General features: G+C 45.0%; 1 protein-coding gene across 3 annotated transcripts; it reads right to left on the reverse strand.

Moving 5' to 3' along the window:
• Nucleotides 1–3,593: 3,593 nt before the first annotated feature.
• On the reverse strand, nt 3,594–11,569 carry OSER1 (oxidative stress responsive serine-rich 1). 3 transcript variants are annotated; one of them, XM_010569690.1, is made up of 4 exons: nt 11,551–11,569; nt 7,559–7,672; nt 5,205–5,318; nt 3,594–4,446 (listed from the first exon to the last, which is right to left on the reverse strand). In XM_010569690.1, exons 2-4 carry the CDS (start codon nt 7,633–7,635, stop codon nt 3,753–3,755), a joined length of 885 nt encoding a protein of 294 aa, XP_010567992.1. In that variant the 5' UTR covers nt 7,636–7,672; nt 11,551–11,569; the 3' UTR covers nt 3,594–3,752. The 3 variants fall into 3 exon arrangements, with proteins under 3 accessions (XP_010567992.1, XP_010567991.1, XP_010567990.1); XM_010569689.1 differs by lacking the exon at nt 11,551–11,569 and adding an exon at nt 10,940–11,236; XM_010569688.1 differs by lacking the exon at nt 11,551–11,569 and adding an exon at nt 10,940–11,236 and having other exon boundaries at nt 3,595–4,446; nt 7,559–7,675.
• Nucleotide 11,570: the final 1 nt, after the last annotated feature.

An 11,570-nucleotide genomic window follows, 5' to 3' on the forward strand; every position in this document is an offset into this window, starting at 1 on the left:
GGGCAGGGATCCAGGCGGAGAAGATGGCTGGGAAAGTAAATGTCTGCTTAAAATAGAGCCTGGGAAGGGGGCGCGTCGCTCCCTCCACACCGGGCGCACCGGCAGCCGCTCCGCCGGACCCCCCCCGGCAGGGATGGGCAGAGGCAGGCGGCAGGCAGCCGGGGGGAACACGCTGCGCCGTCGGACAGCCCCTCCGGGCGGGCTTGCCCGCAGCGGTCCTGAAGCGGGCAGGGTCAGAACAAGGAGTGGAAGTGCAGCCCTCACCCAGACTACAGCGTACGTCCCACTCACCTGAGGGCAGCGCAACTCGCCTCCCTGTCCGCTCCTCTGAACTTCCAGAGCTGCTTTAGGGTAGTGAAGAAAATTCACCAGTAGTCACTCCCTCCTCTCTCCCTAACAACAACAAACTCATCAAAATCTCCTTCTGTTTAACAGCTGGCACGTAATTTATGTCTATGTTTGGAATAGAAAGGTGAGACCCTACCCCTGGGACAGTTGCAGACACGTTGGTAGTGACAGCCCACCTTGCTTGCTTGTAACAATCCATGTCATCAAATACAGATGGTAGAGAGGACAAGGAATGAAACACCAGGTAACAGGCTCATCCAAGCCCTCCCTTCTTCCAGCCACAGCTGTCCCATCTCCTAAAGACATTGTCACAGCAAGACCATGAAGAGATGACCTTCCCCTCACTGACCACGAGCTGCTGAGAAGCTGCAAGACCCGTGGGGTGAGACCGTGCGGTCAGCAGGCTGTGCTCTGCCCTTCGAGATGAGCTCCTAAGACCCACACCGAGCTCTGGGGCAAAGCTGCCACAGACAACAGCAAGTTTCAGACTCACGTAACACAGCTTTACAACTTGGACAACCTCCCCATCAGTGTTTCTACAAAGAAGAGACATAGAAAAAAAACATACGATATATAAATGCAAGAAAAGCTAAGTATGTATATGCAGCATATAAACTAGAACATAGCTGTAGGCACAGGTGAGAAGGATCAGCTGCCCCCTGTAAAGCTAATTACAAAAGGTCTCAGGTTTATTCAGCCACAGGAAGGAATAGGCACTTTGGTGAGGGATTCCAACACAACTTAGAAGTGCCACTTGGCAGAACTAGTCCTCTAAAGCTTTCTTTTTTTTTTTTTTTAAGTCAGATTTTGAAATTGGCTTAAGTTGGATTTTTTTTTTTTTTTTTTTTTAAGCTAAGCTTTTAGACTACTCAGTCATGCTTTCAAGGTTCTTGCTGCATGATTAAGGGCTGGAAATTCATATTTTCTCAAAGCAAAACCAGAGGTTTTTGGTTTCTGGGTAGACCAAAGCATCTTAAAACACCTTGTAGTAACAGAAGGGAAAGTGTCAAGGCAGCAGTTGCAGCTGCCCATGGTTTTCTATTTCATGGTGTTCCAGGATTTACCAGCCCAAATATGTTGTAACTGCCCTAAGAGGATGCCAAGTTCAGGATCATGTAATCATTTACTTAGCAACTCTTCCCAATTACACTGCAGAGTTGTGAACTGGTAGTACATTTCATTTAAATATTAATAACTTATGCAGATATTGGCATTTAGAAAGCCTTCGTTGACCTCTAACATACCCATATAATCAAGCTTCAGAAAGCACTAACACTGTGTGTGCACAAAGGCACGACGCAGAGCTGGTCTTATTTCTTCATTTTGGCAAAAAAAGTCACATTCTCCCCCGAAAGGCTGAGGCGGCAGCAGAGCCTGCTGCACCCAGCCAGCCCGCAGCCGGCCTGGGGGTGACCTCTAGCGGCCCAGCACTGCTCGCCTCCCTTCCCAATCCGCACCAGTTCACACTGCTTCCCTTCCCAGTCTGCACCACTTCCCGTCTTTCTGCTCTTTTTTTTTTTTTTTTTTTTTTTTTCCTTACCCCCTGGATTTCAATCCACTTTCTATAAGGAGGTACTATAATGAGGATCGCACTTGACCTTGCAATCCTAAATCCTGCAGGTACAGGTCTATGGTGACCAATGAAAGAAATGGTAAAAAGCAGTGTGGTCTTGAAAGGTGTTCTCAGCTCCACAACAGTGCTGTGGCTGCTGCCTACAATCATTTGGGAACAGTAAAGAATAATTAATTGAGAAGTAAGGTCATTTTGCACTTTGCGTCCCAGTATTGCAGACAATAGTTACCCAACAATTGCCTTGAATTCAGAACACAGGTGGTAAAAATACAGCTATTAAAAGCAGGGAAATGGAAGGGAGATGTGGGACCCAAGTACACTCTGCAAGTCGTAGATGACACTTCAGAACTGGCAGAACAGGTAAATTTGCATGGCCACTTAGTTCTAAGATACTAGGTACTGCCACAGAAATGACAAAAAAACCCCCAAGAGTAACACCAAAGAATTGTCTCCATTTCTTCTCCAGACCTTACAGGTCAGAAAAGTTCGAGCACTGCAAATAGTAAAGACAAACTTAATACGATTCATCTCTCCCTCAACAAATCATATTATTTGATGGGATGCTCTGTTGCTATACACATAGGTATAAAAGACAGACTGTGCTGACACACACGAAGTATGGCAAGCTGGTTGTTTATGAAGAAGTAGATTTCAGGAAGAATGCAAGGCTCCACCAATGTTTTGAACCTGGACAAGGCATCTAAAGTGACAATGGTTTAGTAAAAAGACTGGAAGGGAGGAGAAAGAAAACACAGTGCTCAAGATTTCCCTACTGTGCAGCTGACAACTGTTCACTCAAGTCTATAGGTCTTAATTCTTGAAGGGTTATACTTGCTGTTATAGAGCAGGCTGAACAAAGCTAAAGAAAAAAAGCCAAAACCATAAGAGTGCATGAATTAAGACCACTGAAGTGAGCAAATGCTGTTTCAGCCCTCACAACACACTGAACAGAGTCCATCATCTCATTTTTCCTTTGGTTAACTGAAGAAGCAATCCCCCTGAAGAAAGCAGGGTATTTCTCATGCTGCAGACAAGTCTCTAAGGCCTGTTGGACATCCAACAAAAAGTTACCCTTGCTTTACATTTTCAACTAACCAACACTACAGAGATCAGAATAACCTCTTGAAACAATCTTGCTGTGACCATCCAAGTTTTCCTCATCAGGCAGCCTGGTAAGCAAATGTTACATTAACCTAAGAGCATCTGACTACATTAACATCATCAAAGATAGGGCAGGAGGATGCCTGTGCAGCCGATCAGAAATAAAGCCTCTTTAGGCACAAAAAAAATAACAATGCCTCCAACCCAAGAAAAGACAACTCTGTCTCCTGAATTTGCCTAGAGCGGTAATAGTACCAAGAAGAGGACAGGAGATGGTCACTCCTTTATGAAACAAAATCAGAGGCACAAGCGTCCAAAACCACAAGTGTTAACAACCTGCGATCAAAGTGATTTCAAAGAAGCTGAATTACACCAAGTTTCTCACAATAAAAGCTCTCATCACCAAGCAATTGAGAGACTCTTCTCCTCCAACAAACCAAAACAAGAGGATTTTGAAAATGAAGTAGAATTTCCCAAGTGTTAGGTCTCTTACGTATAGGCAGGTACGCTCCAAACACATTCACTCTGTTTACTTCATTATCTATGGCAAGCTTAAATGGTAATGCTTAAGCTGAGCTGTTTGTCCAGCTTAAATAACAAACATTAGCTAAGATGCAAAGAAGTGTTTTTATTGCAAGCACAGTGAGCAGGGAGTGGGCTGCATCTCACATGAGTGTGACTGAGGGCAGATTTAAACCACCCACCCTTCTGTTTTTAGTGCTCATTGCTGTCAGGTGTACATCATTTCTGCCATGTGAGACATTTTCTTTGGAATATACAGGTAATATTCCATGTATCCTGAAAGATCTTCAATAGTCACATCATCCACAAAGGCCCTGGCTTGCTCAGAGCAAGAGCGTGGAGAACTTGAGGGAGTTCTTGATGGCAAAGACTGGGAGTGATCCTCAGAAACTGTTCTTCTATCAGGTGCCAATGGGAGGGTGTTCTGCAAGCCAGAGAATTTGTACACTTCCATATCTTGCCATCGTTTACACTGACAGGCTTTATCTGCACATGCACATGGCTTATTTGTGTTCAGCTTGGACATAGATTGAAAATCAGAAAGCTCCGTAGTCTTTAGGCTTGCTTTGGATACTAGAGAAACGGCAGCTGCAGAGTTCTCCTGTTTGTTCTCTGATGCCAACTGCGTAACAGAAGCTCCCAAAGACTCAACATCAGCTCCCTTCTGGCCAATGTCAGGAGCAATACTGCATCGTTCGTGTGCACAAGCTTCCTTTGGGACTGGCATCCCAAACCCACCGCTGTCGTCCTGGGCATCGATCTGACTCTTGTGCACTAGCTGGTTGCACGTGGAATGTGATTTTGTGCTGCAATGGATAAACTTTGGAGGATGAAGAATTGGAGACTTTGAACGCCTGCGACGCTGGGTTCTTACAACTCCTCTTGAAGGCTTCTTCATAGACCTACCAGGGAAAGATACGAAAGGGAGGGAAGATTTAGTAGAAGACTTACTGCTGGATTACAAATAACATTGGGCAAAATCTCTACTGTGTTTATACTGCATGCAAGAGCTTTAAGCTTAGAGTATTTGCTCAGGATATTCTGCTACCTTGGAATTTGACTTTGTTCTAGTCAAGCAGCTGTATAAAACATAAAAGGAACACCTGAGAAATGAAACCAAAAGTGCATGCTTTTAAGGTTAGAAAATAAGTAAAGCATATGAAACATGACAAAATAACCTCTAAGAGAATGACAAAGCACAAGACAGCACAAAACTAATGAATCAAGGGCAAAGGGTGGTTTTGTTTCAGCAGGAGACGAACGTGAAGTTCTCCATAGACACTCCAGAAACCAATTCTTTATTTTAATCTAGTTCCCAAGGCACAGTGACAGCTTCTGCAATGTCAAACAATGATTGAAAGAGATGTATTCATGATTGTCTGATTCAAAAACAGCAGCTCAGGTTTATATTAAGAAACATCTATGATGTTTAGCAACCTATAGCTGAACAGCATTTCCTTTCACTTCACATAATTGTAAATAAGAATAGTAGTCACATATGAACAGAAAAAGGTGGTGGAGAGTATTTCATATAGCCATTTAATAAAGAAAACTTGGGTCCCTTGTTTAGGAGCGTAGTTACCAGAAACCTTGTCTATTCAAAATTCCCTTTCAACGCAGTATCATTTGAAGTAGTGTGATAATGCCAAGCTTCTCTTACCCATGCCAGGTTTCCTTAGAAGTACACACATTCTTAGGTTTGGTTTCATCTGCCACTGTTCTAACTAGTGCTCTTGAACTTGTCCCTTCACCAACAGAGAGAGATGCAGTAGATCTGTGAAAGACAGAATGAAAAGTTATCAGCCTAAATTGGTTAGCATTATGAGTACGAAAAAACTTATGAATCCTCTTTCCCACAAAAGAGTGCTCCAAATCATTTACACTATGTCTTAAAAGACCTGCCCACAAAGACGACCCAAATCAGAAAGATAGTGTTTACACATTCCTATCTCAAAAGTTTGTATAACAGACTCTTTCACCAATGTCGTGGTTTCAGCCCAGCCGGTAACAGAGGACCACGCGGCCACTCACTCACTCCTCCCGCCCCCCTCCGGTGGGATAGGGGGGAGACGGAGGAGAGAAAAGAAAAAAACCTGGAACCTCGAGGGTTGAGATAAAGGCAGTTTACTGGGACAACACAAAGAAATTACAACAACAACAACGGTACTAATGAAAGAGTATACAAAAAGAGTGATGCACAGTGCAACTGCTCACCACCCGGGACCCGACGCTCCGACGCTTCCCCACACCGAAAGTCGAGAGAGCTCCCCCCAGCCCGCTCCCCATTTATACACTGAGCATGATGGCACATGGTATGGAATAGGTCCTTGGCTAGTTAGGTCAGCTGCCCCAACTATGCCCCCCACCTCCCAGGTTTCTGTAAAAATTAACTCTATCCCAGCTGAACCCAGGACAACCAAACGTGATGCCATTCAGCAACCAAACTCCACATGTCAATGACAAAGCACACACAATGGCTAAATTTCAGTTTCCCGGGAGAGGGGAGGGGAAAAACACCATCAGTGAAGAAACACGTCTCTTTTTCCAGAGACAAATCAGCCATTCTTTCCTAAAAATAAATGTTCTTTGGACATAAATAGACTTTGTTTAGCTGAAGAACACTTAAGCCTCTGTCTAGGACCACATAAGCTAAAACTCTTCATACTATTGCAAGTTCAGTCACTTGAGCAACATTGTTGTGTCAGATCTTCAACTGTTATTCAAGCCAGGGACCTTGGAAGATTTACTAGTTTTTGTGGTGCTGCAAATTCTTCCCAAACTCCCATTTTCAAGTAGCTGTAATAATCCCAAGAACAATTTTTCCAAGTTGTGACTTCACATATTACACTGGAATTCACAAAGAAATGATTTTCCAAATCATACGTTAAATTAGTTTGTAAGCAGGACAGATTCCCTGAAAAGCAGTCCCCACACACCAATCTAGGATAGGGTTAACTGATATTTAATAGAGTCCAAACTGTTAGTCAAACATCTGCAATTTTCCATTTGAAGGACAATGAACACAGAGCAGAAAATTGAAGGCCAACAGTAAAAACTCCAAAGTAATTAAGTACACCTGACCGGGGCGTGGGACTAGAGATACTGAAGAAATGAGAGGCATTTGCATGGTGATTCATTTATAACAAGTTTAATTACTTAAATGAAAGATAACTTTAGAAGCCCATCTACTCACGGTCTAAGTTCTATGGTAATTCTAATTATCATTTTAGTATTTATTTACATACTGCCTTACCTACAATTTCATTTCAGTTACCGGCATAATTGCATCACTGACAATACAATAGCTTACTGAAACACAGTACTATACAAGTAATATGTAATGGCACATGTTTGTCAGCAGAAAAAAAACTCCACCACCCCCCCCCCCCGCCCCCCCCAATAAAAAGGATCATCACCAACAGAAGACACATGCTGCTTGTGTTCTGCTACCCGGGACAGGGAGGGTATCTGACAGATCTCCCACAAAACAAGACAACACAAAAAAGCATTCTTTTCCATTTAGTGATTTTGGTTATAAATAGGAAATTTGTAAATGACAGCAATGAAAATAGTTTGTGTGGGAATCATGCACTGCATCTAATGCTCTCCTTTACTGACATGGAAAGAACATTTCTCTCCTGGGAAAAGATGGGAGTTTATTCTCATGACAGGCCTTCAGAGCCATGACAATATGCTAACTTAGAGTTCTAGTGCTATGGTCATAACCGCTGGCAGCCAGATTCACACCAAAATTAGCTTCAAGCATATTGTCAGCTGCTGACTATTGTTAGGTTTGTTTCAAGCCTGTTGGGAGCCAACAGTGATCAAACAAATTGCAATTCCTTGAGAAGTGCAGTCTACAGCTAGTCAATTTATTTCAGTTTAACTACAATGAAGGCTTTCAGTGCCTAACCTTTTGCAATTACCTCATTCCTTCAAATTTAACAGCAAGGGTGTTCCCTTTGAGCCCGTTTGTAATGTGTTAACTCTGTACCTCCCTGTGGTGTTACTTACCCAGCTGTGTCAACTCTTAGCTTTTTGAATGCTGTCTGCAGGCTTTCCTCTTCTCCATCCTTAGCTTCTGTTTTCATTATTGGGATGGCCAGAAGGTGACAGAGTTACCATGTACTGCTACAAGCAGAAAAAAAGACATATGAAAATAAGGACCAATTGCCTTGTTAAAAACATTAGTTGCCCAGCAGCATCATAATACATGAAAATAAACTCAAAATAGCACACTGAGTGCACAAAGCTGAGGTCATTCTAGTAGAACATTTTTGAAAGTTGATTCAGAAGAAGCCTTATGATACCAAAGAATGGAACAAATAGTCTCTTGTACAACTGCACAGGTGAATTAGCAATTTAAAGTAAAATTTGGTGTCAATGTGTCTTGCACATCCATTACAGACTCTTCCATTTGTCTTACAGTGTTACCAGAATAATTCCAGAAGAGGCAAAAGGCGAGAAGGAACAACAGTATTAGAAACGGTTGACTTTCTACAACTGCTACTACTAGTCTACTTTGGGACTTGATGTTACATATATACTTAAAAAAACCAAACCCAACAGATTTTTCTTAAAATAAGATAAAGTTTTAAGCAAACAAAATTTTTTGATCTTATGTCTGTCTAATCCCAGCACGAGTTACACTATCCTATCAGAACATGGTATTTTGATTGCCAATAGCCATTAAAATTTTCTCTTGTTGGCTCTCAAACAAGTACAAACAGAAATAAGAGTACAAACTGCAAATGGTAGGCCTCGTTTTAAATTTAAAAAAGGAATTGATAAAAACTGGCAAACTGGCTGATGTATTTTCTTCTTAAAACCACCCTGGCCATCATTTAATCTAGCTACAAAGGAATCTCAAATCTTTCTAAACTTGATGCTCTTCAGTGCCTTACAGTTCTGCGGTCACATGCACATCCTACACCAGCCATGCTTCTGCTAAAAAAAGCACTCGATAAAGGCCTGATTCCTTAGCATGGCTTTGCTTTTGCTGAGCAGAAACCAGTGACAGTAGCAAGTCTCAGTTCTACACCAGACTACCTCAAGCTCAATATTTGTTGAAGTTTACCTGGCTGATTAGCCTGCTTCATTTAATGCTTTTGACTTCACTACTTCTGGAAAAACAGGGCCATTTGGTGTGGGTGCCTTTACTGCGAGAGCCTTTGGCCACACTGTATGGGTTGCGAAGAGATCATCTTCTCAGTCTTTTTTTTAAGTTACAAGGTTGTCATACTTGACAACATTCTACAACATTCTTGTTTTGGTAGACAAGGGGAGAGCAGTGGATATTTTCTACCTGGACTTCAGTAAGGCTTTTGACACTGTCTCCCACAAGACCCTCATAGAGAAGATGATGAAGCATAGGCTGAGCAGTCAGTGAGGTGGACTGAAAAGTGGCTGAACGCCTGGGCCCTGAGGGTGGTGATCAGTGGCACAAAGTCCAGCTGGAGTTCAGTAACTAGTGGTGTACCCTGGGGGTCAATACTGTGTCCAGTCCTGTTTAATATCTTTGTTAATGATCTGGATGATGTGACAGAGTGTACCTTCAGCAAGGTTGCTGATGACACCAAACTGCAATGAGTGGCTGATACACCAGAGGGACCTTGACAGGCTGGAGAAAGGGGCCGACAGGAACCTCACGAACTTCAACAAGGGGAAGTGCAAAGCCCTGCCCCTGGGGAGGAACAAGCCCATGTGCCAGTACAGCTTTGCAGAGAAGGCCCTAGGGGTCCTGGTAGACACCAGGATGGACATCAGCCAGCAATGTCCCCTTGTGACAAAGGGACTAACGGTATCCTGGGCTGCAGGTCAAGGGAACTGATCCTTCCTTCTGTTTAGCACTGGTGAGGCCACAGCTAGAGTGCTGTGTCCAGCACTGGGCTCCCCACTACAAGAGAGACACTGACATGTTGGAGAGAATTTAGTGAAGGGCCACTAAGATGATGAAGAGACTGGAGCATCTCTCCTATGTTGAAAGGCTGAGAGAGCTGGGACTGGTCAGCCAAGAGAAGAAAAGGCTCGGGAGGGATCTCGTCAATGTATATAAATACCTGAAGGGTGGGTACAGAGAGGACAGAGCCAGGCTCTTTTCAGTGGTGCCCAGTGACAGGACCAGAGGCCACCAAAACACAGGAGGTGCTGTCTGAGCATAAAGAAACACTTCTTTGCTGTGAGGACTACTGTGCACCAGCACAGGCTGCCCCGGGAGGCTGTGGAGTCTCCCTCCTCAGAGATATTCAAAAGCTATCTGGACACAGTCCTGGGCAAGTGGCTCGGGGTGGCTCTCCTTGAGCAGGGGGGTTGGACCTCCAGGGATCTCTGCCAACCTCAACTGCTCTGTGATTGTGTATCTTCCTGAAGCTCTAATAATCCATTACGAAGGTAACTACCCAAACCCAGCAAGTGATAACAGCTCTTCTAAGAACACCACACTTACACAGAGCACTAACTCTACTGAATAATACAGCAATAATGCCTACATTAGTACTACTTCTACCAACTAAGCACCAGCTTTTTTGTAGCATGGAAAAGAAACGGTCTCAGTGAAGAGAGAGGAGTAATCTGAACCTCTGCAGCTCAGTTACTTATGCAGTACAGAGTGGTGGTACTTTCTGCTCCCTCACACCCTCATTCCCGTTGGAGGTGGCAGCTTTCCCCACTTTACGGCTGCTCGCTCTGCTATGATTTCATCTGGACACCCTGTATTGCAGATAGCTATTATAACACACGCAGAAGGATAATGTATCATAACAACTTCAAGGCACACGTTGTCCAGTGAGTCAGACAGCAAGTAAACATGAGAGGAGGAAGCAAACGCAGAGACTGACAGTAGGATGCTCATCTGAGCAAGTTATTATTTTATATACTCTCTTAGTTAAATAACATTGCGCTGGTGAAACATACGGTCCCTATGTCAGTAAGATTTTTGCTTGACCCAAAAAGAAGAGTCTTTAAAATAAAAAAATTCAGCCTACAACCTTTTTTTTTTAAATACCAAACCTCTGTATTACATAACCTTAGCAAGAAGGTGAGCAAGAAGTTTTTAAATCACTGTACATTATTCAAAACATACTACCAGTTTTAGACTAAATATTTTATCATGCTGCCCTTCATCACCGACACAGTAAACCCTCAAAGCGACACCAAATTTATTCAGATAAAAACCCACCTACTCTGTGATAACTAAGTATAAGCTTAAGCATTTTAGACACACCAGCCAACTAGCACCGATAACAAGAAACAATTCATTACTGTGAAAAACAACCAGAGTTCAACGTTGTGTCAAAAAACACATTGAAGCTTATGTTCTTTATCTCCTAGGGGAAGACACATCCATCCTTTCTCATTTTATTTTCAGCTATTTCCCAGCAATACAGGGCTACCAACCCAGCTCGGCACACCGCAGGGCGTCCGCCACTACTCCACCCGACGGTACAACGCACCAGCGCTTCCATTTGGCTTTAAAGACGGGCACGTAAAGGGATTAAAAGCTCCCCGACGTTCACGGCCAAGGCCTTCAGCGGCAGGAGCAGCGCACCGAACGGGGACAGCGGCGAACCCCGGGGCAGCACACGGGCAGGGGGACGAGCGGCAGCGGCCGTTCCCCGGCCGCTCGCAGACGGCTGCCGCCCGCAGCCGCCCTCCGGGCGCTCCACAGGCTTTCGCTCCGCCCAGGCGCGGGAGCCCCCGGGCCCAGCGGCACCCGGCTCCCCCCCCAACCCCGAGGACACCCCGGCCCCGCAGCTCCGGGCGAGCCCTGCCGCCGGCGCTCGGTGCCGACCCTCGGCGGGAGGGGAGGAGGGGGGCGGCCCAGCCGGCGGCGGGGGTGACTCAGCACCGCCGGGGCTTTCCCCAGAGGCCTCCACCCCCGCGAAGGGACCGGCGGCGGCTCCGGAGACCCGCGAGGGAAGGGGACGCGACGGCCCCACCGGCGCTGGCCGCCGAGGGGAGAGAGGAGGGACCCGCGCAGGGGAAGGCGCCCCGCCGCCCGCACTCACCGCGCTCGCCCGAGGGCCGG

Source organism: Haliaeetus leucocephalus, unplaced genomic scaffold (assembly GCF_000737465.1).
Source record: "Haliaeetus leucocephalus isolate CR32 unplaced genomic scaffold, Haliaeetus_leucocephalus-4.0 Scaffold273, whole genome shotgun sequence".
NCBI classification, from domain to species: domain Eukaryota; kingdom Metazoa; phylum Chordata; class Aves; order Accipitriformes; family Accipitridae; genus Haliaeetus; species Haliaeetus leucocephalus.

Coding starts and splice junctions, on each gene's coding strand:
- OSER1 (XM_010569690.1), bottom strand. CDS start 7,635: ATGAAAACAGAAGCTAAGGATGGAGAAGAGGAAAGCCTGCAGACAGCA. Junction 5,319..7,558: donor CTAAGAGTTGACACAGCTGG/GTAAGTAACACC, acceptor TGTCTTTCACAG/ATCTACTGCATCTCTCTCTG. Junction 4,447..5,204: donor TCTAAGGAAACCTGGCATGG/GTAAGAGAAGCT, acceptor TTTCCCTGGTAG/GTCTATGAAGAAGCCTTCAA.